Source organism: Octopus bimaculoides, chromosome 1, assembly GCF_046866305.1.
Source record: "Octopus bimaculoides isolate indiv1 chromosome 1, ASM4686630v1, whole genome shotgun sequence".
Lineage (NCBI taxonomy): Eukaryota > Metazoa > Mollusca > Cephalopoda > Octopoda > Octopodidae > Octopus > Octopus bimaculoides.
In genome coordinates, this window is record NC_142928.1 from 195,722,744 (window position 1) to 195,750,631 (window position 27,888).

At 40.8% G+C, this 27,888-nt stretch overlaps 1 protein-coding gene across 1 annotated transcript in view; it reads right to left on the bottom strand.

The window, feature by feature from the left end:
- Positions 1-1,650: 1,650 nt before the first annotated feature.
- LOC106869903 (C-1-tetrahydrofolate synthase, cytoplasmic) overlaps positions 1,651-27,888 on the bottom strand; it is a 76,443-nt gene continuing 50,205 nt past the window's right edge. The window contains exons 19-24 of the mRNA XM_014915830.3: positions 27,395-27,576; positions 26,370-26,470; positions 17,610-17,787; positions 16,160-16,267; positions 3,499-3,651; positions 1,651-2,457 (exon numbers count right to left, since the gene is read on the bottom strand). Of these exons, the coding sequence (XP_014771316.1) occupies positions 2,368-2,457; positions 3,499-3,651; positions 16,160-16,267; positions 17,610-17,787; positions 26,370-26,470; positions 27,395-27,576 (812 nt within the window). The 3' untranslated portion in view covers positions 1,651-2,367. The remainder of the gene's footprint in view (positions 2,458-3,498; positions 3,652-16,159; positions 16,268-17,609; positions 17,788-26,369; positions 26,471-27,394; positions 27,577-27,888) is intronic.

Sequence of the window (27,888 nt, forward strand, 5' to 3'; positions counted from 1 at the left end):
AAAGTTTAGAGAGCTCTTACCCCTGCTGGCGACAAAGGGACTCTCACTCAGAGTAAAAGGCAGACTGTATGACGCATGCGTACGAACAACCATGCTACATGGCAGTGAAACATGGGCTGTAACTGCTGAGGACATACGTAAGCTCGCAAGGAATGAAGCCAGTATGCTCCGTTGGATGTGTAATGTCAATGTGAATACCCGTCAGAGTGTAAGTATCTTGAGAGAAAAGCTGAACATTAGAAGCATCAGTTGTGGCGTGCAAGAGAGACGATTGCGCTGGTATGGACATGTGGTGAGAATGGAGGAGGATAGCTGCGTGAAAAAGTGCCACACCCTAACAGTTGAGGGAACCCGTGGAAGAGGTAGGCCCAGGAAGACCTGGGCTGAGGTGGTGAGGCAAGACCTTCGTACATTGGGCCTCACCGAGGCGATGACTACGGACCGAGACCTTTGGAAATGGGCTGTGCGTGAGAAGACCCGGCAAGCCAAGTAAGATCGTTGCCAGTGCCCCTGGACTGGTTCTTGTGCGGGTGGCACATGAGATGCACCATTTTGAGCGTGGCCGTTGCCAGTACCCGCCTGACTGGCTCCTGTAGGATTTTCGAGCGAGATCGTTGCCAGTGCCCCTGGACTGGCTTGTGCGGGTGGCACATAAAAGACACCATTTCGAGCGTGGCCGTTTTCGTGCGGGTGACACGTAAAAGCACCCACTACACTCTCTGAGTGGTTGGCGTTAGGAAGGGCATCCAGCTGTAGAAACTCTGCCAAATCAGACTGGAGCCTGGTGTTGCCATCCGGTTTCACCAGTCCTCAGTCAAATCGTCCAACCCATGCCAGCATGGAAAGCGGACGTTAAACGATGATGATGATGATGATGATGATATATATATATATATATTGGGTTAGTGCATAATTATTGTGACTTTTTTTCCAATTTTATTCAATGAAAACAATACCAATATTTAATAAAAATGGTTTGACAGTCGGCCAAGCAAATGAGAAGCAGTAATTGAAGAAGATGGTGAATATGCTCCGGAATAATCATTTAAAGATGATTTTGTTACATGTTGTTATTGTTTTTGTTGAATAAAATTTATTGGAAAAAAGTCGCAATAATTATGCACCAACCCAATACATGGCTTGGAAATAGGTGAGGATGGAAACCGGATTGGCATCTGGTCATGGAAAATCTGTCTCAGTACACTCTGCCTGACATATATGACAGGTTAACTCATAGGGATATGTCTTATGTTGGTTCAGAGGTACTCTTTGTAACAATCTGGTTCCTGGTTCAATCCCACTGTATGGCACCTTATACTATAACTCCAAGTTAACCAATGCCTTGTGATTGAAATTTGGTAGATGGAAACTGTGTAGAAGCCTGTCATGAAAGTGTGTGTATGTGTGTGTATTTTTTGCAGATGTAAATCAGCAAAAGATTTTAAACGAGGATGAGAAAACTGTCAAACTAATTAGTGCTTTTCATTTGAAGCAAAATACTTTATAATATTTGTTCTGCACCTAGTTACAGCCACTCCTGTCAAACTGTCAACCTATACCAGCATGGAAAACAGATGTTAAATGATGATGATGATGATGATGGTGTTTCAGTTGATGTCAAAATAAAGAACTTATTAAACAAGACAATCATTTAAAATTAATTAGAAATATTCTTTAATTATTGCTTTTGTCTTTTATTTGCAGATTAATTACAAAAGATCAAATTTATACATACCCCCATCCACCCAACATCACTCTCGCCCCACCAATATTTTCTCGACAAAAAACATCTGGATTCCGATTGTAGCATAATTTAGTTGCCATCTAATGTTTATACAGGTAAGAATTTCACAGGTAAACAAAAATATTCTTCATTTAATCAGCCACCATTTAGTTCAAACTTTCCCTGAACACTCACACTCCTGTACAAGCTACAAGAATATCAGAAACCAGAGATGTGTGAAATTCTTCCCTCATTCGACTTAAAACTGTATTAATCCAATCTGAACTTTGATTTCTTCAACAGAATTTTGTGTTGATTTGTTTCTTTCTACAATATTATTTGTATTTTTTTTGTGTGTATATATTTATAATTATTCGTTTATATTTTTCAAATATAATAATTTCTTAATTTATTTAATTTTCAAGCTGTTATCTATCTCTCTATCTATCTCTATATATACACATATATATATAGTGTGCTAAAAATCCATAAGTCAGAAAAAATTTGCACTTGTATACTTGTAAATGGAATGGGTTATATTAACCAAAAAATACAGTTTATATATCCATTACAGTTGACTTTACCAATAAAAAAAAAAAGTCAAATTCTGCAGAGTGTTTAGTCTTCAGAATTTTAACAATGGTTTAAGATAATCCAACTATTTCTTCAGTTTCTGAATCAATGTCTATGTCATAGAAACATGGTCGAGTAGAAAGACCTGGCATTGTACTCATCTGCAACGAGAAAATGAAAGGCATTTTATTTCAAAGGCTGCAACAGGGACAGGATTGTAGGATCTTAGGAGTATTTTAAATTCCACTTCATCAGACAATTACAGATAGTGGGGGTAGTGTGCAGGGGTGGTATTTGAAACATTTTGTGACACAGAATCCCATAATTGACAAATGATGTCAGGATTCTTAACATAAAACTTTTAGGATATATAGAGAATTGTTGCTAATGTAATATATCTCTTTTACTTGTTTCAGTCATTTGACTGCGGCTATGCTGGAGCACCGCTTTTAGTCGAACAAATCGACCCCGGGACTTATTCTTTGTAAGCCTCGTACTTATTCTATCAGTCTCTTTTGCTGAACCACTAAGTTACGGGGGACGTAAACACACCAACATCGGTTGTCAAGCAACGGTGGAGGGACAAACACAGACACACAAATAGACACACACACACACACATATACGATGGGCTTCTTTCAGTTTCTGTCTACCAAATCCACTCACAAATCTTTGGTTGGCCCGAGGCTATAGTAGAAGACACTTGCCCAAGGTGCCACACAGTGGGACTGAAACCAGAACCATGTGGTTGGTAAGCAAACTACTTACCACACAGCCACTCCTGCGCCTATATACATATATATATATATATATATATATATATATATATATATATATATATATATATCATCATTTAACGTCCGCTTTCCATGCTAGCATGGGTTGGATGATATGACCAGGGACTGATGAACCAGATGGCTACACCAGACTCCAATCTGATCTGGCAGAGTTTCTACAGCTGGATGCCCTTCCTGTATATATATACACACACACACACACACACACACATACAGAACAGCTGCAAATAAAAGGTATATACAGAACTGTTGCTAATTTACAGAATTATAGCTCATATAACAAATATACAGAACTGTAACCTATTGGTTTACATCATCTTCTGAAATGAAAGCCCCTATATTAATAATGATGATAGGACACATTACAAATCACGGATCAACAACAGCGTAATGGAGTGTACTCACCGTTCCAATCAGTGGGTAGATGAAGCCAGCACCAACACTGGCCCTTACATCTCTGATGGGTAACACAAAACCTACAGGTGCACCCTTTAGGGTGGCATCATGGGAGAGCGATAGATGGGTCTTGGCCATACAGATTGGTAAATCATTGAAACCCTGCAATAAACAGATAGACAGATAGATAAATAGACAAACGGATAGAGATAGACAGACAGACAGAAAGATACAGAGGAACAGAGCCATGGGGACAAGACTGAGGAAATGTGAGGAAGAGAAGGGTTGTGGAGATGTAGATTGGTTTGTTGGGGCAGGGTGTGTGAGAAATTTTCTTGTTAAGTGAGGGTGGGACACACAGGTCGGGGAGAGAAGGGGGGATAGCAGATAGCAGTGATACATTGAGACAGGATGTGGGTGGAACCCACAGGTTGGGAAGCTAGCAGAGAGCAATGATACAGTGGCACAGGGCCAAGAGGAGAGAATTGGGGAGTAGGAGGTAAGCTAAGTGTATGAAATGGAAATGTGAGGAGGAGGAGAAGAGATGTAGAGATGTAGTTTGGTTTGTTGAGTTAGGGTGTGTGAGAAATTTTCTTATTAAGTTCCCTTGTCATTCAATAATTAATTTAGACAATTAGTTTGGATTCATTGGTTGTTTTAATAAAATGATGCCCTACTCACTCAAGGTGCACAATATTTCCAAAAAGCTACTACACTATCTGTCACACATCTACACTGCAGCACTACAACCTATACAACATTCATTACCCATCACACACATCTTCTCATTACCGCAATACACCGGCCCCTACCACATGGCCAAATCATTTCTCCACAATGCTCCCTACAACACCTTCACTGTTATGTGGCCATCCCCATACAACCTCACCTACCCATTGTTAGACAACAATACTGACCTACAACTACTACTACTACTATAATTATTACCACCACCACCACCACCACCACCACCACTACTATTACTATGACCACCACCACCACCACCACCACGATGGTTAATAGTCACCACCCACTCCCCCCTTAATTAGTGGTCAATATTGTAGTATGGTAATTGACCAGTAATTAATGGGGAAGGGGGTTAAGGGAGGGTTATTAAGCAACAACAGTTAGTCATTAATAGGAAGGTAGTAGAAGTAGTAATAGTAGTAGTTTTGGTGGTGGTGGTGGTGGTGGTGGTAGTCAGCAAATTATACAGACACATTGTGGGGCCTCCTATATGTAATGCTGTTATTTGAAAAACTCCAATCAACAACTATTATCTAAGCAATTAGTAGATAAAATACCTTTAGAGGTATTTAAAATCTAAAACATGCAAGTTTTGAATAAGACATATGACAACACTGAAACGAGAACAGTTAACAAGAAAATTAATGACAACAAAATTCCCTAAGAGGCGGGAGCACCACCAAGAGGCAACCAGGGAACCCCACTGATTTTGAATGACTCCAACGGTCTAGGGCACCACAGGAAGGGGTCCCTCTTCTACCCATTCTCTTCAAGACCAGAGACGTTCACTCATTCAAGCCATCATTGTTACATTCACCCACCTTAAATAAATCCACAGCAGGAGGGGGTGGCATTGCCTTTTCTACCCTCCACCCTGTCTTTCGTTGGTGTCTCGCTCAGCTGTGCCCCACACATAATAATCAAGGGGGTTGCAGTCTGGGGAGTTAGGTAACCAGACGTTAGGGGTGATGAGGTTGCAGAAATTGTGTGACAGCCATGACTGGGTTCTTCTGCTTGTGTGACAGCCATGACTGGGTTCTTCTGCTTGTGTGGCGTGGTGCAGAGTCCTGTTGCCAGACATAGGGTCTTCCAGCAGCCACCCTCTTGACCCAGGGCAGAACTACCTCCTCCAGGAACTTGATGTAGGCCTCTGTGTTGAGTGTGTGTGGGAAGATGAATAGAGGCATGGTTAGGGAGGAAGGTGTCTGTCTCCAGGCCTTTCGGTCTTGTCCACTACACAACCGCTTTCACTATAGCCACCAGACAGATGAAAGCTGGACAACCTTCCTGGTCAGAGGAGGGCAGCAGGGCAGGATTCACAAAATGGAGTCAGTTGATAGCCAGATCCAGTCTATAGTTAAGGAATGTATTACTATCACTAAAAGTAACATTGGTGTAGTAATAGGGGTATCCGTTCCTGGTCACCATCACCACCTTACTTGTGGTAGTAACCAAGGTTATGGAATCAGAGTTGTGGAGTCGGAGCCTTGGAGTCGAAGCCGTGGAGTCGGAATCGTGGAGTCGGAGCCAGAGCCATGGAGTTGGAGTCAGAAACAATTAAAGGGTAGCTGGAGTTGGAGTCGGTAAAATAGACCATAATCATTTAATTACATAGGAGTCGGAGGTGCCAATAGTAGAGGAGACAGAGTTGGAGTCAAAGTTTTTTTTGTTTCAACTCCACAACCCTGGTAGTAACAGAGAGTACTGGTGGCTGCCCTGGCCAACATCACATCACATCACCACCACCACTGCCATCACCAGACCCACAAATGAAGGTGTGGTGATGATGGCTAGTGAAAGAGCCGTATTTTCTATATTTTAGCCATCAGTCTAAAATGTCAGCTTTAATTACAATCCACTGATTACCCACACTCCAGACCACATTACTCGCACAAATACATAAACCTACCCACATAAATACCTCTATTCACTCTAAACCAAGACTGTATCCTGTACACATCTTTAACCCACACCCTACCCCTGCTAACCATACATTCCCCCACCACCTATTTACATCCCTACCTCTACAATGACATCCAGTCTACCCTACAAATACCCACAGATATATATCTAACACCTGACCACACAATCATACCTTTAATCAATCCATCAGTTACGACGACGAGGGTTCCGGTTGACCCAATCAATGAAACAGCCTGCTCTTGAAATTAACGTTCAAGTGGCTGAGTACTTCACAGACATGTGTACCCTTGACGTAGTTCTCAGGGAGATATTGTGACACAGAACCCGATAGGGTTGGCCCTTTGAATTACAAGTACTACTCATCTTCGCCAGCTGGATGGGCTGCAGTAACATGAAATAAAGTGTCTTGCTCAAGGATGCAATGTGTCACCAGGAATCGAACTTATAACTGTGAGCTGAAAACCCCTAACAACCGAGCCACATGTCTTCACTGGGGTACCCTTAAATACCTTAAAACATTTACATTAATATCTATACGGGTACTTGCACTTCACCAAAAGTAATCAACCTGCCCACACTATTGCAGGCGCTACTAATAAAGCACTATTAACTCAGCGACTACCCACCCCTTTTACTCAATTACCTAAACCAAATACCCAGACCAGATACCCACACACATACCCAGCCATAAACTACTTCCAACACCAAATTACTCAACAATTATCAACTCTAATTTCCAAAACAACTGTACTTTTACCTCTGTTATTATCGACAACATCACCCACACTAATTACAATGACAATTACTACAGCTATGACATTAACCATACTAATTAGCTCTATTAATTAACTGCAACATACAAGGGAGCTTCTATGTAATCATTTCATATGCTGGAAATAGAAACCAAATCACTTTCAATTTAAACATTACTATCTGAGAAAGGATACTGAATATTATGGTCTGGGCTATACTGTCTGAACGAAGGACAGGATGGTCACAATTAGAAGGTCTTCGATCATAGATATCGTCACTAACGGATGGCCTGGGGTTAAACAAGGAAGGACACGGTGACTAATATAGTCTGAGATATGCAATATGAATTAAAGATAAGATGGTCACAGCTGGAGGGTCTGATCTGTCATAGCTGACCTAGGACTATGCAACAACAACAATACAAACATTAACATCAACAGCCAAGAGAACTGATCTATGGTCGATTGATATGCTGAAAATAGCAACCAAATCCCTCTCACATCACACCTTATACAAAACCAAAGAGAAGCGACATTAGATAATGTAGTCCAAGATACATTATGTCTGAATAAAAAGATTACAGTTGGAACAGCCTCGATCATAGGTCTACTCTGACCAAGGGTTAAACAGCTACAAGACAGATTAGATTAGTTATTAGTGCACACACACACACACACACTCACACACAATTTTTCCTGTTAATACATGTGTCAGTGTGTGTTTGTGTGTAGATATGCACACCAGTGAGCATATAGTTCATATATGTATGTATGTATATATTTTTTTTATTTGTTTCAGTCATTTGTTCTTTATTTGTTTTATTTGTTGCAGCCATGCTGGAGCACTGCCTTCAGTCGAGCAAATTGACCCCAGGACTTATTCTTTGTAAGCCTTAGTACTTATTTTATTGGTCTCTTTTGCTGAACGGCTAGGTTCGGGGACATAAACACACCGATATTGGTTGTCAAGCGAAGGTGGAGTGTGGGACAAACACATACACACACACACACACAAACATACATACATACATACATACATACATACATCCGATGGGCTTCTTTCAGTTTCCGTCTACCAAATCTACTCACAAGGCTTTGGTCAGCTCGAGGCTATAATAAAAGACATTTGCCCAAGGTGCCACGCAGTGGGACTGAACCCAGAACCATGTGGTTGGAAAGCTAGCTACTTACCACACAGCCACTCCTGTGCCTATATATATATATATATATATATATATATATATATATATATGTATGTATATAGTGTGTGTGTGTGCGTGTGTATTTATGTATATGTTTGGCGATTAAGTATGTGTACATATCTGCATTGGTATGTGTGTGTTTGTGTGTTTGCACATTAACACTGGCGAATATCCATTTACTTAACTATGTTCTTATATGTCACAATGCCAGCTGCAGGGTGTGTGTGTGTGTGTGTGTGTGTGTGAGACCCCTCCCCACCTCTTCCATGACCTTCCTGTGTCTAGTCATGAGCCTGGATTACATTTACATTTCCAACATATTTCGCTTCTATTTCTGACGTGTGTGCGTGCGTACATGTTGGTGTATGTGTGTGTGTGTGTGTGTGTGTGTGTGTGTGTGTGTGTGTGTGTGTGTGTGTGTGTGTGTGTGTGTGTGTGTGTGTGTGTGTGTGTGTGTGTGTGTGTGTGTGTGTGTGTGTGTGTGTGTGTGTGTGTGTGTGTGTGTGTGTGTGTGTGTGTGTGTGTGTGTGTGTGTGTGTGTGTGTGTGTGTGTGTGTGTGTGTGTGTGTGTGTGTGTGTGTGTGTGTGTGTGTGTGTGTGTGTGTGTGTGCAACTACTTTAGAGTGAACAAGCAGAGAGACAAAAAAAGAATGTTGAAATACAAGGAGTGGAGAATATTCAATAAATATAAGGAAGAAGGAGAAGAAGAAGAAGAAGAAGAAGTGGAAGAAGAAGTGGAAGAAGAAGAAGAAATGAAAGACGAGGAAGAATTGGAAAGAGGAGGAGGAGGAGAAGACCCAATGCATTTTGGCCTTCTTGGGTCTTTTTAGCATCTTTGCTGGCTACAGATGGGACAAATTTTCATGTCATGATATTTAGTGAGTTTTTAACACAGCAAATCCATCAGAGATGTTACTTCAGAATCAATACAGCAGTAACTGGACCATTAATAGTGTGTATATAATAATAATAATAATAATAATAATAATAATAATAATAATAATAATAATGATAATAATAATAATAATGAAATTATTGTGTACAGTGCTCAGATGCACTTCAGTGCATGAAAGGTGCATATACAGTAGATGCCTCTGTGCATCCGGGTTCTACAGAAAACTGCAAAACATAGACACACCTCCCCCTCCAACAGCTTCACTTTTTTGCAGAGGGCTAGGTCTAGGTCAACCTTCCACTTTCACTTCTTCGCATACAAAAATCACTAATGGCACTTAGTTCGTGCCAATTACCCCCCCCACCCACACCGTAATTAGACAATATTAGACATTGTGTGATTTGTAAACACTTCCCTCCACCACCATTACCCGAACTTCAAGCACCTCCTCTCCGGCGTTTGGTTGTTCAACTAATAAAATGCCACTTTGGGAAAAACCACTTCTTCCTCAATGTCAATGTTTGCAACTTAACGCAAAAAATATTCAAAGAGATATACAACGAAAGAAATGGAAGAACATATTAAGACCATTACCAAGTATTTAATACCTGAGCAATGCCGGGTACTCCTGCTAGTACATATATATATACATATATATATATATATTTAATTATATGTATTTATTTTATCCTAATTAATAATAATTCGGATAGAATAAATGGGTTAATAGAAACCAGGGTAGCAAAGATCACAAAATAACTGTGGTGTAATTCCTGTTTTTGAGGCAGAAACTCCTTGATATTTTGGGTATTTGAGTATATATAAATTTAAGGAATGGAGTGAACGCATGTTATAACTGCATACTTTATTCCGACATATGTTTCGAAGAATTACAATTTATGCGATCCATAGGAATCGTTGATGTTAAAAATGTAAACTTCTCCTCAGGGAAATGTATGGGGATCATCTTAAACGTAAGACATTATGACCGAGTTATGATACTCGATCCACGCTTGAATGGTACTTATTACATGCCACCAGCATCGAATTTGGTTCAATTACGATTCCGATTTCACTTGCCCCAACAGGTCTTTGCAAGCAGAGTTTAGTGTCCAATGAAGGAAAGCTTGGCATGGGAGTCGTCAAAATTGAAATCGTTGTTGTGGCTGATGCCAGCGCCACCTAACTGGCATCTGTGCTGGTGGCATGTAATAAGTACCATTCAAGCGTGGATTAATGCCAGTGCATGTGACTGGCTCTTCATGCTGGTAGCATGTAAAAAACACCATCTGAATATGGTTGATGCCAGTGCCCCTTGACTGGCTCCTGTGCCAGTGACATGTAAAACGCACCTTACGAATGTAGTCAGAGCCAGTGCTCCCCACCCCCGACTGGCTCCCATGCTGGTGGCACATAAAAAGCACCATCTGAATGTGGCCAATGCCAGTGCTGCCTGACTGGTTCCCATGTAAAAAGCATCAACTACACTCTCGGAGTGGTTGACATTAGGAAGGGCATCCAACTGTAGAAACTGCACCGGATCAGATTGGAGCCTGGTGCAGCCTTCTGGCTCACCAGTCCTCAGTCAAACTATCCAACCCATGCCAGTATGGAAAGCGGACGTTAAAAGATGATGATGATAAATATATATATATATATATATGGTGCCACGTAAAAAACATTTGTGCTGGTGTCACATATAAAGCACTGGTAATGGTGCCACATAAAAAGCACCCAGTACACTCTGGAAAATGGTTGGCACTGGGAAGGGCATTCAGGCATAGAAACCATGCTAAAACAGACATTTGGAGCCTGATGCATCCCCACTGGCCTTTCCAGCTCTGGTTAAACTGTCCAACCCATGCCAGCATGGAAAACAGGCATTAAATGATGAAGATGATATATATGAAAACTGTCTTCGTTCAGTTCCTGTTTACCAAATTTACTCAGAAAGCATTAGTCAGGCTAGGGTTATAGTACAAGACACTTGCCCAAGGTGCCATGCAGTGGGACTGAACCCAGAACCATGCGGCTGGGAAGCCAGTTTCTTAATCATACAGCCACACTTTGTCAGTGTGTCACATTTTCCTTTCTCTTAAATCATTCAACTCATGTCCCTCAGTCTGTCTGTCTGTCTGTCTTACCAGACTGTTCCTCCTCCCCATTTCTTCTCTCTGTCTATACAAACAACAAAACACAAACAACGTGTGAGGGGTGACGATGGTGACGATAGTGGTGGTGGTGGGGTAATGTGCGGTGTACCAGAGTGGTACACCAGGTGGTATATGGTGGTAGGGGTGGGGACACATAGGATCGGTGGTGTTATGTGAATACAAAGGTAAATTATGCATGGTAGTGGTATTAATGGTGGTGGTGGTGGTGATGGTGGTAGTGTGGTGGTGGTATTGGTGGTGGTGGTGATGGTGGTAGTGTGGTGGTGGTATTGGTGGTGGTGGTGGTGGTATTGGTGGTGGTGGTGCAATGTGTTATTGGGTGTCATCCATATTTCTTGATAATGTTATGAGATAAAAAGGAAGGTGAAACAGTGAGATATGAATAATTTCTTTGTTTGTAACTGTAGTAGTCTTTCTAAACACACACACACACACACACACACACACACTCAAGTAGGCAAGTAATGCCCTGTGAAGGAAAACAGCTTCCCCCCTCTCTCTCTCTTTCTCTCAGACTCCAACTTTTTGCCTGGCACATGGCCACTTCTCTCAGTTCCTATTGTGCATGTAACAGAATACACATTATTCTACTGCATACATAACAGATGCACGACAAAAGATATGCACCAGATGTGTTGAAGACCTGTTGAGGCAAGTGAAATCGAAATCGAACCAAATTGGACGACTGGCACCCATGCCAACTTCTCCTTCGTTGGATACTAAACTCGGCTTGCGAAGACCTGTTGGGGCAAGTGAAAGTGAAATCGTGATGGCCCTTGTACCAGTGGAATGCTTAGAGCACTGTCCGAGCGTGATCGTTGCCAGAGCAGTTGTCTGGCTTCCGTGCCAGTGGCACATAAATAGCACCATTTGAGCGTGATCGTTACCAGCGTTGCCTTACTGGCACTTGTTCTGGTGGCACGTGAAAAGACATTCGAGCGAGGTCGTTGCCAGTGCCTCTGGACTGGCTCCTGTGCAGGTGGCACGTAAAATACACCATTTTGAGCATGGCCGTTGCCAGTACCGCCTGACTGGCCTTCGTGCCGATGGCACGTAAAAGCACCCACTACACTCTCGGAGTGGTTGGCATTAGGAAGGGCATCCAGCTGTAGAAATTCTGCCAAATCAGATTGGAGCCTGGTGTGGCCATCTGGTTTCACCAGTCCTCGGTCAAATCGTCCAACCCATGCTAGCATGGAAAGCAGACATTAAATGATGATGATGATGATGTAACACAAAAGATGTACCACAATTAATGTGTCACAACAGATACATCACACAATAAATACACTACAATAGATAACTACAGATACGCCACAACATATTTGCTGCAACATCACAACAGATTCATCAGATGTACCACAACAAATACACTGTAAGATACACAAAAGACACACGGCAGGTACATCACAACAAATACACCACAACTGAGGTACCCAGGGCAGTTTTACTTCTAAAATATGACTGTGGTCCCTAATATATAGATGTAGACCCTAAATATCTCTAACATTATGACCCACCATTCAATATCATTCAGCTTCAGCTTTAACTCCCTAATGTATGTCTGAATGTCCCCCATTAAATCCATTACCTCGAGACCTTCTAAAACAACCCTTGAAAAACTACTGTTTTGTACCCAAGTATCTTTTAACTTTTACTTATTTCAATCATCTGACTGTGGCCATGCTGGGGCATCACCTAGAAGAACTTTTAGTCAAATGAATCAGCCTCAATACTTCACTCTGAAAACATAAGGACATAGGAAATGTGTAAGTCCAACAGGAAACGGTGTTTCCTAGGGCTAAATAACAGTAGCATTCTTCCCTTTCATGGGACTGTCACATTAAGTTGACAACATACCATCAGTTTATTGTGCTGCTACTGTATAAATCTCTCTGAGAGAGGTTTATTATTATTATTATTATTTGAAGCTTGGTACTCATTCTATCAGTCTCTTTTGCTGAGCTGCTAAGTTTCGAGGACATAACTACACTGACACCAGTTGTTAAGCTGTGATGGAGGAAAACATACAAAGACACACACACATACATGACAGGCTTCTTTCAGTTTCCATCAACCAAATCCACTCACAAGGCTTTGGTCAGCCCAAGACTATAGTAGAAGACACCTGCTCAAGTTACCATGCAATGGGACTGAACCCAGAACCATGTGGTTGGGAAGCAAACTTCTTACCACACAGCCATTCCTGTGCACACACACACACACATACATACATATATATATATACATACATACACTCTGCTGGATGGTTGTTGTTAGGAAGGGTATCCAGCCATAAAAACCCTACCAAAACAGACAGAGGTCTGGTGCTGGTTCCTGTCAAACCATCCCACCCATACCAGCATGGAAGGTGAACGTTAAACGATGATGATGATGAACGATGATGAGATACAGGCGTGGCTGTGTGGTAAGTAGCTTGCTTACAAACCACATGGTTCCAGGTTCAGTCCCATTGCGTGGCACCTTGGGCAAGTGTCTTCTACTATGGCCTTGGGCCGACCAAAGCCTTGTCAGTGGATTTGGTAGACGGAAACTGAAAGTAGCCCGTCGTATATATGTGTATATATATGTATGTGTGTCTGTGTTTGTCCCCCACCATCGCTTGACAACCGATGCTGGTGTGTTTGTGTCCCCGTAACTTAGCGGTTTGGCAAAAGAGACCGAAAGAATAAGTACTAGGCTTATAAGAATAAGTCCTGGGGTTGATTTGCTCGACTAAAGGCGGTGCTCCAGCATGGCCACAGTCAAATGACGGAAACAAGAAAAAGTGTAAAAAAAAAAGAGTATATACATACAGGGGCAGGTGCAAAAGTTGGTATACAGTGAGTATCATATCAATGATACTTAATTCATTAAAATTATTAACACATTAAATTAGTAGCCTCGTTTTTTGATATTTTCAGTGTCATTAATCATAATAATTACATTTATCATAATTATTAATAATACTTTTATCATAACTTATAATTTTTTTCATAAACATAAATGAGTATTGTACGTGTTTTCTTTTTTTCATAACTGTATATATACTTTGGCACCACCCTGTATAATATGCATGTGTGTGTGTGTGTGTGTGTGTGTGCATTAGATCTCGACTGGGTACCAATTACAGCATTGTTTAAAAACCAAAACACTTGGTTTCAATATTATAAATATAGAAGCCAGTGTCCTAAAGTGAGATTAATACAGCTTTGTTGTAGCAATGGGGGAGGAGGAGGAATACATGGAGAAGGAAAACATTGTCCACCCTTCACTCCAACCCCCCCCCCCCCCACCCTCTCACATAACAGCCTTCAGCAGAAGGAGAATGAGTTACCATAGAGAGTGAAGAACTGCAGAAAACCTCCACCTCCTCTTTCTACCTCTCTGACTGCAGATCTGAGAATAATGTCAGATATTTGGGTCAGATGTACTAGAGAGAGATTTCGAATATACCTAACTCATTAATAACCAATTAGAATGTAGAGTTATCACAGTCAGCCAATCAGAAAACAGAATTTGTATGGTTGACCAATCAGCTGACAGATACAACAATAGACCCAGTAAAGAGCAGATTTATCATATGAGAATAACTGGGCAACAGTGGACTTGAGCAAACAACAGACCAATCAGATGGCAGAGTGATCTCAGTGGACCAATCAGATGGTAGAGTGATCTCAGTAGTCTAAGAAGAAAGCAAAGCGGCACAAGGGGCTGATTAAAGATAAGTGTGGTAATATTGGTTTATAATTTTGGCACAAGACCAGCCGTTTTGGGGGGAAAAGGTGAGTTGATTACATCAACCCTCATTTTATTGAGCCCCCCAAAGGATGAAAGGCAAAGCCGACTATGGCTGGCTGTGTGGTCAGTAGCTTGCTTCCTAACCACATGGTTCTGGGTTCAGTCCCACTGCGCGGCACCTAGGGCAAGTGTCTTCTACTATAGCCTCAGGCTGACCAAAGCCTTGTGAGTGGATTTGGTAGACGGAAACTGAAAGAAGCCTGTTGTATATGTGTGTGTGTATTTGTGTGTGTCTGTGTTTGTCCCCCTACCATCGCTTAACAACCAATGTTTGTGTGTTTACGTTCCTGTAACTTAAAGGTTTGGCAAAAGAGACCAATAGAATAAGTCCCGGGGTTGATTTGTTCAACTAAAGGCGATGCTCCAGCATGGCACATTCAAATGATCGAAACAGATAAAAGAATAAGAATGCAAAAACAGATGAAATGCCGCCAAGCATTTTTGCCTGGCATACAAAGGATTCTGCCAGCTCATCACCCTAAAGGCTTGTAAAATTCTTTTCTACACCAGTTCGCAACTGGTACTTAGTTTATCAGCCCCGAAAGGATAAAAGGCAAAGTCGACCTTGGTGGAATTTGAACTCAGAACATAAAGACTGACGAAATACCGTTAAGCATTTCAGCCGGTGTGCTAACATTTCTGCCAGCTCACCGCCTTGGAGTGACCAAAATATCCTTTTCTACTCTAGGCACAAGGCCTGAAATATTTGGGGAGGGGGCCAGTCAATTAGATCAACCCCACTACGCAACTGGTACTTAATTTATCGACCCCGAAAGGATGAAAGGCAAAGTCGACCTTGGTGGAATTTGAACTCAGGACAAAAAGACAGATGAAATACCGTTAAGCATTTTGCCCACTGTGCTAATGTTTCTGCCAGCTCATCACCTTATAAGGGTTGCAACATTGGACCTGAATGGATTGTGAGGTTATCATCAAATTAAATTCATGAACAGGTTTTAATTCCCAGATAAAAATGTTTTAATTTAAAACTTTGTGTCACAACCTTTTATTGCAGTACAATATATATTCTTTAATTCTTTAACTGGTTAGAGCCTTTGGACAGCAGCCCCAAGTTGGGGGCACAACATTTAAGGGTTTAAGTGGATGGTTTAAGTGGAGAAGAGAGAGAGAGGGAAAGAAAGAGAGAGAGAGAAAGAGAGGTAGAGATAGATTTACCTGTGCTTTGTAACGGTTGATACATTCCTGGGCCTCGGCTGAAATCTCAATATCGTCAGCACCATAAATCTTTTGTGCAATTATCCTGATTTTATCTTCAATTGGCAACTGAAAGAGAAGAAGAAGAAGAAGAAGCAAGATGAATGCCAGTGTTTCATAACGTCTGAACAGTGGGCAATATGGAGGAGTGAATGTCATGGAAGAGTTGTGAGTTAAACCTACTGAATTATAAAATAAAGGTTAGGTTTAAGTGAGGATAAAAGACAACTGCCCTCGCTACGCTGGGCCTTTCAAAGCCAACCCTAACAAGGTCAGAACATCTCTCACCTCCCATTCTCCTTGAAACCAATAAAGGAGCCTACACAGAGTCACTCACCTGGCTAGAAATAACAGCCAAATCTCCCTTATATTATACCCCATCATCTTAAACAGAAATCGAAGAGGATGCATTAAAAAATATCTTCCTCTATAGTGTGTCTGAAAATGAAACAGGCTGGTCACAGCTGGAAAACTTCGATCCAATGCCTACTCAATCAGGCGCGACCCAGGGCTAAACAACCACTTCAACAGTGTCCCCTCCCCTTCAATGCCCGATCTGTGTCCCAGTCTGTTGCCATCAGACAAGTGGTGTCGTCCATTCTGAGTCTTCTGGGAAAACACGTCCACAGGCATGGCTGTGTGGTTAAGATGCCTGCTTTGTAACCATGCGGTTTTGAGTTCAGTCCCGCCACATGGCACCTGGGTTAAGCATCTTCTATTACAGCATTGAGCTGATAAAAGTTTTGTGAGTTGATGTGGGAGGTGTAAATTGAAGTCCATCGTGTGAGGTGTGTGTGTGTGTGTGTGTGAGGGTTCATGTTTCCTTGTTTGGGCAACACGTAACTATGCAATGTCCAGGTATGGGTACAATATTACTTAGCTTGGAAACAGGCGATGGTTGGTGACAGGAAGAGCATCTGGTCAAAGGAAATCTGCCTCAACAGATGCAGTCTGATGACGATGATAGTGATGACGACAATGATAGTGATGACAATAATGATGATGATGATGACGATAGTGACGATGATAGTGATGACGACAATGATAGTGATGACAACAATGATGATGATGATGATAGTGATGACGATGATAGTAATGACAACGATGATAATGATGACAATAATGATGATGATGACAATGATGGTGATAGTGATGACAACAATGATGACGACGACGATGATAGTGATGACGACAATGACAGTGATGACGACAATGATAGTGATGGCAACGGTAGTGATGACGATGATAGTGATGACGACAATGATAATGATGACGATAGTGATGACAACAATGATGATAGTGATGACGATGATAGTGATGATGACAATGATAGAGATGACAATGATGATGATGAATATTTGAACAACTGTATACAATATGGAGGTTTTTAAAGTTTAATGAAGAAACTTACTTTCAAGTCGTAGAGGAACTTAAATTGACAGGGGTCATCAGTGGCCCTCATTACTGATGTGGCCAGTGCTTTGGCTCCTTTCCCACCTTTTGCCCAATGATGGCAAATAACAGCATCAAACGCTCCACTGTCCACTGCAATCTTTTGGATTAACTTCAGTTCGGCTTCTGTGTCACTTCTGAAATGGTCAAACATTTCTCATTTAAGATTAATAACCCACAGGTCAAGATGATAGGATATTTAAGATTGGTGACCCCTGGTTAAGACAGGGACTAAAAATTTAAGGTTAGTGACCTACTGGTCAAGGCAGAATCAAGAAATTTGCAACTGTGGCTATACAACCTCATTATCCAACATGACCTTCCTTTTCCTACAAAATTGGGATAACTATGGCTCGTCTAAGAAATTAGCCCTGCAAGGTGGGGTGCTCATTCTCCATGGCAACACTTTTGCAATCATGTCTGCAAGGAACAGCCAAACACACCATTTGATCTGGGATGTACAACCGCTCTACTCCCACCCCCTTAATCTTCTGCTGCTTAATCCCACCCCACCACTTTTTGCTTCATTTTTAAAAATTTTATTTCCTTGGTGAGGTAATTATGGGTGTGTTTTTTTTTCTTGATAATTTGATCTTTTATACTTTTAATTTGTTTTCCTTTTTTTTCTTCCTGTAAAAATATGTTAATAAAATGTCTTTCAATATTTGAGAAACGCTTGTGTGTTATTACCACCAGTCATGGCACCACATACAGGCCACTTCATTTGTTTGCTGTATCATATAGCATCCACAGCATTAACACCTAGTGGTGGTGGTGGTAGTGATGTTGTGGGGATTGTGGTGGTACAATGGTTATATACCAAACTATAAAAGTATTTCAATGTTTGATGAAATTTCAACAAAAGCAACAACCAAATCTGATGTCCCTGAAGTTCTATATTTAAGAGATAAGGAATTATTTACATTTGACGGATATTTGTCCTCATCTTGTTTGTTGTTAACACAACGTTTCAGCTGATATACCCTCCAGCCTTCATCAGGTGTCTTGGGGAAATTTTGAACCTACGTTCTCATTCCTGAGGCATTTTTCGATGTTGTTATTATTATTATTATTATTATTATTATTAAGGTCACTGCTTGGAATCAAACTCGGAATCTTGGGGTTAGTAGCCTGTGCTCATAACCACTATGCCATATGCCCACGGGCATATGGTGTGTTAACAACAAACAAGATGAGGACAAATATCTGTCAAATGTAAATAATGTAAATAAACTCATTGATTTTGTTTTTTTTTCTCAGTCTTTACAAATGAGTTTAGCAAAGCTAAATTAATCTGAAAGTAACATGTGGCAGAAAATTACCATGAGTGTAGCAATTAGCAGTGAATTTAAATAAATTAATGGCCGGTGTCTGTCTAGTTTATAACAACAATATTTCATTTAAAGCTACCATCCATTAGAAAAACAATATTCAAGTTATTTTAATGTATGCTGTAAAATGCTTGGTGATAAGGGCATCCAGCCATAGAAACCATGCCAAAGCAGACAATGGAACATGAAACAGTTCTCAGACCAATCAGATCCTGTCAGCATAGAACATGGATGTTAAATAATGATGAAGATGATGAAGACATCTTCCAGTCTTCTCAAGCTCTCTAACTCACAACCATACAGCATTTCAGTTCTAACACAAAAACATCTGGCATGTAAAAAGCACCATTTGAGCGCAATCATTTCCAGCTTCGCCTTACTGGCACTCGTGCCAGTGGCATGTGAACAAAACATTGGACTGACTCCTGTGCAGGTGGCACGTAAAAAACACCATTTGAGTGTGGCTGTTGCCAGTACTGCCGGACTAGCCCTTGTGCTGGTGACATGTAAAAAGCACCCACTACACTCTCAGAGTGGTTGGTATTAGGAAGGGCATCCAGCTGTAGAAACACTGCCAGATCAGATTGGAGTCTGGTGTAGCCATGTGGTTCGCCAGTCCCCAGTCAAATTGTCCAACCCATGCTAGCATGGAAAACGGACGTTAAATGATGATGATGATGATCTGCTCATCATTCTAAGGGGAAAGATCTTTGTCACCAACAACGATAGAAGCTCTTTGAATCCTTTCTAATCTGTTCTTACCTGGCTGCTTTACTTTCAAAGCAACCACCTCCCCTGCTAATTACATCTCTAAGCTAACAAAACCGGCTTCTTGTGAGCCATCCAAGTATTCAAGAGAATCTTTTTCCAGTGTGTTTCTTGTATGTTCTGCTCCAATACATCTCCAGCATCTTCATAGAATGTATTTCTCCAGCGATTGTATGACATACAAAGCTTACATCCTTAGACAGCCTGCCTATGACTCCACAACATCTCTTCTATGTCCATAGCTCACATTGGGTACAGCTTATGGAGTTTATACCTACCTCTTCTCTGCATATCAATCAAAACCATTTCTCTGAAGCTACCAGGGTCCCGTCCTGTCCCCTTTCCTACTTACTAAAATCTTAATCTTTGCCAAGTTTACCTTCAAGTATCTCAGTTACAGGATTAGCATCCATATTAAGAATTTCCTCTCTAATTCCTCAAAAGATTTAGCTACGAGAAGGGAATGAGAATTGAAAAAAAAAAAAAAAACTAATAAAAAATTATTATGTGGTGGCCAAAAGACAACATTAATTCATTATCATTATTATTATCATCATTATCATTATCATTATTATTATTATTATTATTATTATTATTATCATCATTGTTATCATTATTGTTATTATCATTATTGTTATTGTTATTATTGTTTTTGTTATTGTTATTATTGTTATTATTATTATTATTATTAAGGTGGTGAGCTGGCAGAATCATTAGCATGGTGGGCAAAATGCTTAGTGGCATTTTGTCCATTTGTACATCCTGAGTTCAAATTCTGCCAGGGTTTTGACTTTACCTTTTATCCTTTCGGGGTTGATAAATTAAATACTAGCGAATCACTAGGGTCAATATAATCGATTAATCCCCTCCCCACAAATTTCAGGCCTTGTGCCTTTAGTAGAAAGGATTATTACTATTATTATTATTATTATTATTATTTAAGTAAGGAAGACAGACTAGCCACTACACTTCAGCTGCAACAACAACAATATTGTAAACAGGTATTTGTGACACCCATCCCAGCTGCAGCACATCCTTCCTGTTACCATGGTTACATTCCAGGAAACTACACAACATCACATGTGAAATAGTTTAAACTATTATAGAGACAAGGGATTGATATACGAGTTCCTGCTGACATCAAACAACAACAAACCACAACATGCCAGCAAAGGAGCCCCTATGTGGTCATTTGACGCCTCCTAGACAGCTAGAAACAGTAGTTAAGTCTTCCTCAAACCACACCATAGCTATCATGGCACATTGGATAATGTTGTCCAAGGTACGTTATTCTAGCCAAAAAAGAGAAAAAAGAAAAAAAGGATGTATGTTACCAAAGGCAACTTGATCTGGCTCACGAAACAAGCAACAACAACAACAACAATCGCCATCATCTTTTGACGTCCATGTTCCATGCTGGTATGGGTTAGATCAGTGCTCCCCAACTGGGGTGCATATGACCTTTGAGGGTCCACATGACCTTTGACGGTCCACATGACCTTTGACGGTTCACATGACCTTTGACGGTTCACATGACCTTTTTGGGTCCACATGACCTTTGAAGGTTCACATGACCTTTTGGGGTCCAAATTAACCTTTGAGGGTCCATAGAAGATTTTACTGTTGAAGTTTGTGTGCAATGAATTGCTTATGCTTCTACAAGAAACAAAGTCTTTTATTATTTTAATTGTTTCAGTCATTTGACTGTGGCCATGCTGGAGCACCACCTTTAGTTGAACAAATCAATCCCAGGATTTATTCTTTGTAAGCCTAGTACTCATTCCATCGGTCTCTTTTGCTGAACTGTTAAGTTTTGGGGACATAAACACACCAACATCGGTTGTCAAGTGATGGTAGGGGGAGAAACACAGACACACAAACATATACATCATACATACATATATATATATAAACGATAGGCTTCTTTCAGTTTCCGTCTACCAAATCCACTCACAAGGCTTTGGTTGGTCCGCAGCTATAGTAGAAGACACTTGCCCAAGATGCCACACAGTAGGACTGAACCTGGAACCATATGGTTGATAAGCAAGCTTCTTACCACACAGCCACTCTTGCGCCTTTGTATCTAACACAGACACACACATCATCATCATCATCATCCTTATTTAACTCTTTCAATACCAACCCGGCTGAAACCAGCTCTGGCTCTGTTGTACAAATGTCTTGTCTTCAAAAATTTGGAATTAAAATCTTCCACCAAACCTTAGTCACAATTTACATTCCTAACACTAGCTTAAGGATAACTAAGTTATTTTACTAAATTCTTTGTTATATTTAAAATTAATTGAAAGAAACAGAACATCTCAAAATAAATACAGTAATGAAAGGGTTAACATCCGTTTTCCATGCAAGAATGGGTTGGATGGTGTGACTGAGGTTTGGAAAGCTAGCAGCTGCACCAAGTTCCAATCTGATCAAGTAAGGTTTCTACAGTTGGATGCCCTTCCTAATGCCAACCATTCCGAGAGTGTAGTGGGTGCTTTTTACGTGCCACTGGTACAGGAGCCAGTCAGGTGGGCCTGGCATCGACCATGTTCGGATGGTGCATTTTATGTGCCACCAGCACGAGAACCAGTTGGTGGGGCACTGGCCACAGCTATGATATTGGTTTTATTTGACTCAACAGGTCTTCTCAAGCATAATATATTACCCAACGCATCAGGGGTACTCTTAACTGGGCCGGACATGCATGACTGTGAACTCACTTTAGTTGCTGGGTCTTCTCAATCACAGCATATCTCCAAAGGTCTCTATCTCCTGTAATTGCCTCTGTGAGGCCCAATGTTCAAAGGTCATGCTTCACCACCTCATCCCATGTCTTCCTGGGTCTACCCCTTCCACAGGTTCCTTCCACAGGTTCCTTCCACAGTTAGGGAGTGGCACTTCCTCACACAGCTGTCCTCATCCATACATAATACATGACCATACCAGCACAGTTGCCGCTCTTGCACACCACGTTTGATGCTTCTTATGCCCAACTTTTCTTTCAAGGCACTCACACGCTGTCATGTATGCACAGACATTACACATCCAGCGGATCATACTAGCTTCATTTCTTTCAACCCTATACATGTCCTCAGCAGTCATGGCCCATGTTTCACTGCCATGTAGCATGGCAGTTTGCGCACATGCATCATACAGTCTATATTTCATCCTGAGCGAGAGGCCCTCGCTTGCCAGCAGAGGTAGGAGCTCCCTGAACTTTGTCCAGGCTATTCTTATTCTAGCTGCTACAGACTTGATCGCCTAGGTAGCAGAAACTATTAACTACTTCTAATTTTCCCCACTAGCATGTGATGGAATCTATTATCTGTACATCTTCAGTGTTTATTGCCCCTGTGCATCTTCCACACAAAAAAACTATTTTCCTGGTTAAACTTCTTTTGATATTACTGCACACACACACACACACACATATATATATACACACACAATGAGCTTCTTTCAGTTTCCATCTACCAAATCCACTCACAAAGCTTACAAGGCTTTGGTCGGCCCGATGCTATAGTAGAAGACACTTGCCCAAGGTGCCACGCAGTGGGACTGAACCCAGAACCATGTGGTTGGGAAGAAAGCTACTTACCACACAATTCCTAATAATATTTAACTGTAAAACTAGGTTTTTTAAACATCTAATGGCTAGGAGGGACCATCTGAGAAAACTAGAGATCCATAGGTTAAAAATGGTCAGGCGCAGGAGTGACTGTGTGGTAAGTAGCTTGCTTACCAACCACATGGTTCCAGGTTCATTCCCACTGCATGGCACCTTGGGCAAGTGTCTTCTACTATAGCCTCAGGCCAACCAAAGCCTTGTGAGTGGATTTGATAGACGGAAACTGAAAGAAGCCCGTCGTATATATGTTTGTGTGTCTGTGTTTGTCCCTCCAACATCGCTTGACAACCAATGCTGGTGTGTTTACATCCTCGTAACTTAGCGGTTCAGCATAAGGGACTGATAGAGTAAGTACTAGGCTTACAAAGAATAAGTCCTGGGGTCGGTTTGCTCGATGAAAGGCGGTGCTCCAGTATGGCCGCAGTCAAATGACTGAAACAAGTAAAAGAGATGATTCATCAGATCAATAAAGCAACACACATACGCACACGTGGACTACATAATTCAATGCAGTCTTTTAACAATGGTACAGGTGGAATTCGATAGAGATGTGACTGCTATTTCTAGCAGCGAGTAATCCACATAGAAACTCACTTAGGAACTTGCAATTTTCCCCTGGTTTCCATTAATGTAAAAACAAAAAATAAAATAATGAACTTATTGTTTACAGAGACCAGGTGTGCTACAATCTCATCAGAAAACGTAATGTTTTTATATGCAAATTTATTAGATGAAGACGGATTTTTTTAATTTTTTATAAAGAAGTAAAATACGATGTTGTGATGTTCGAAAGTATTATTTGCCTAAAAGAACGAGTTTTGCATTAAAAATCAAAACAAAAAAAAAAACGCAACATTTTAACAGTGTTAACTGATGCAAGGGAGGTAACTGATTAGAAAAAAAAGTAGTCAAGGGAGATAATTGAAAAGCGCTGAAACCCGAAAATATTTGAACTACGAAAATATATTCAAATGTTTAAATATGATTTCTGTGATTGTTTAATTCCAGGTCAGCCCTGATTGAACGTTTCTGTATTTTCTTTTAAAGCCCCAGGACATCGACTATCGTTGATATTTCTCGCTAGTCAAGCGGCTACACAGAGGTTCTCTTGTCAGCTCATGGCATTGCTGTTTCTCTTGTGTCATAGTTACCATTTGTGTGTAACACATGGGGTTTGTGTGATGTGGTGTTTAAAGGTTGCCTGTTGGGGCTGGACAAGCCATGGACAAAGATGCAGAGAGTAAAAAGACGAGTCAGCAATGATTTCAGGGACAAATTTAGCATGAGGGTAAGAGTCCATCAAAACTCAGTCCTCTGCTTTTCAGCATAATCTTACAGGCAACCACTGAGCAGATTAAGACTGGTTGTCCACGGGAATCCTTATAAGCTGATGGTCTAGTTCTCAAAGCTGAATCTATAGGAAAACCAGAGAGGAAATTGCAGGCATGAAAGCTGAATCTAGAATCAAGAGGTCTTAAAAAAACCTTAGTCTTAGACTAAGGTTTTTAGTAAGTAATATATAATGGACTCAGGACAGCAAGCTGGCAGAAACGTTAGCACGCCGGGCGAAATGCTTAGCGGTATTTTGTCTGCTGCTACGTTCTGAGTTCAAATTCCGCTGAGGTCGACTTTGCCTTTCATCCTTTCGGGGTCGATTAAATAAGTTCCAGTTATGCACTGGGGTCGATGTAATCGACTTAATCCCTTTGTCTGTCTTTGTTTGTTCCCTCTATGTTTAGCCCCTTGTGGGCAATAAAGAAATAGATATATAATGGACTCTCCCGTCGTTAGATGATGTATGAGGGTTTGACAAATTCTTGCCGAAAAACCACACAGATGACTTGTTTATAGTGATCAAATGTTTTGTGTAGACATAAACTGTCTCCCTTCATCAAATCAACATTACCTGTACAGGTGCAACTGGGTGCCACATGTCAGATGTCCAAATGATTACAGAGCAATGTGAAATGCAGTGCTTTGCTCAAGAACACAATGCACTGCAATTGTGAGTGCAGCACCTTAACCACTGAGCCATGCACCTTGATATATACACATATATATATATATATATCATCATCATCATCATCATCATCATCATCGTTTAACGTCCGCTTTCCATGCTAGCATGGGTTGGACGATTTGACTGAGGACTGGTGAAACCGGATGGCAACACCAGTCTCCGAGAGTTAGAGGCTGGGAAACCAACCAACTAAGGGATAGTACCTATCCAATATATTGCTGGTAGTGTACCCAATTATTCAAACCCAAGTGCTGGTTATTGTGCAGACGAAGTAACATGGATCCTGGATTACTTCACGGGAAGTTTGTAGTATTTTCCCCCTTCCTATACCTAATTCATTTAAATAAGTTGTACTTCTCTCACAGTCTCTTGTCTGCTCCTATTCTTTTTCTGCCCTTTGCAATAATGACAAATACACTGTACCTATTGTTAACTGTTTATTATATGTGTTAACCCTCCTAACCACTTAGACCCTCTGAAGAAGCCTAGAGGTACACTCATCATCCAAACTTTATCTGCCCATCCCTACAGAACACTGAAGAGATGGAGATGGCATGGAGCATTTCGTTGCCTCCTGGCAGTAAAGGCCGTTAGGAACTGATCTTTTGCTCTTTTCTGTAATATTACTACATGTGTGTGTGTAACTCATGGTTACAACATGTGTATGTTTTCTCTTAATACTTTCTTATGCTTTGGAATAAATAGACGCACTGGAATGTCTACCGGATGATGTCTGTCTTTCTGTAGTCTCTCCATTTTCTTATTTGCCGTATATGTGTGTATATATATATATATATATATATATATATATATATATATAAAACTTGTGTGTACAAGTAAATTGGTAGAGTCACAAAGATGGTAAAGTTGTGCCATATTCGAAGGTGACCACTTTTAAACATTCACCATGTGACATTGTCTATTGTCACACGATACCAGAAAGAAAAAAAAAAAGAAAAGTAAACTTACGCAAAGGCATTTATGGCCACCACTACTGGAACTCCAAAGAAAGTGGCATTCTCAATTTGTTTCTTCAAATTAGTGCAACCTTTCTCTACCAAGTCAAGATTCTGAAATTAGAAATAAATTCTTGAATATCTGGTGTTAAGAATAAGATGCTGTATATATTTAGGTTTTTGGGATTGATAAATGTATCAAGGGTGTTGGTGGTACTACACACACACAAGACTTAACAGTATTTACTCCATTGTAAGGCAGTGAGCTAGCAGAAACGTTAGCACGCTGGGTGAAATGCTTGGCGGTATTTTGTCTGTCTTTACGTTCTGAGTTCAAATTCTCTTTGTATTGTCTAATAATAATCGTAGCACTCTGTTGGTTGCGACAACGAGGGTTCCAGTTGATCTGATCAATGGAACAGCCTGCTCGTGAAATTAATGTACAGACACGTGTACCCTTAACGTAGTTCTCGGGGAGATTCAGCGTGACACAGAGTGTGACAAGGCTGGCCCCCTTTGAATTACAGGTACAACAGAAACGGAAAGAAAGTGAGAGAAAGAAATTTGTGGTGAAAGAGTACAGCAGGGTTTGCCACCACCTCACTGCTGGAGCATCGTGGAGCTTTAAGTGGTTACACTCAATAAACACTCACAATGACCTGTCTGGGAATCGAAACCGCGATCCTATGCTTTCCTAACCACTGGGCCATTGCACCTCCACATAATAATAAGAAGAAGAATAGTAATATTCTTTTCTACTCTAGGCACAAGGCCCAAAATTTTGGAGGTGGATGGGTGGTTAGGGGGCAGTCGATCAGATCGACCCCAGTACACGACTGGTACTTAATTTATTGACCCTGAAAAGATGAAAAGCAAAGTCAACCTCAGCGGAATATGAACTCAGAATGTAAAGATAGACAAAATACCGCTTATCAAATTGCCCAGCGTGCTAACGTTTCTGCTAGCTCACCACCTTATGATGATAATAATAATAATAATAATAATAATAATAATAATAATAATGTGATGTAAGAATACCTCTTGAGTGTAAGCTTTGGGTAATGGTACTCCAGCAGTGACTGTAGGCCCTCCACCATGCATTTTCAGGGCTCTTACTGTTGCAACAAGAACCACAGCACTTGGCTTCAGACCAGAATAACGACACTTGATGTTGAAGAATTTCTCCATTCCAATATCGGCACCAAAGCCAGCTTCAGTCACTGGAAGAAAGAAAACAATGAAAAATGATGCCTTTTGTTTTTGTTTTAATCAACTTACAAGGAAGTGAGAAATATTAGGAGAGTGTCGTTATTGTTTAACCATAGGTCAGTCCTTACCAGGAAGATCTATGATCAGAGACATTCTAGCTGTGATCATCCTATCTTCTTTCAAACATAGTGTACCTAGGACCACATTATCTTACGTGTCATTGCTTCTTGTTGTTTAGCTGCAGGTTAACCAGATATAGCTTGGCTAATGATCTAAGACGTTCCAGCTGTGACCATTCTGTCTTTTCTCTTAATATAACGTCA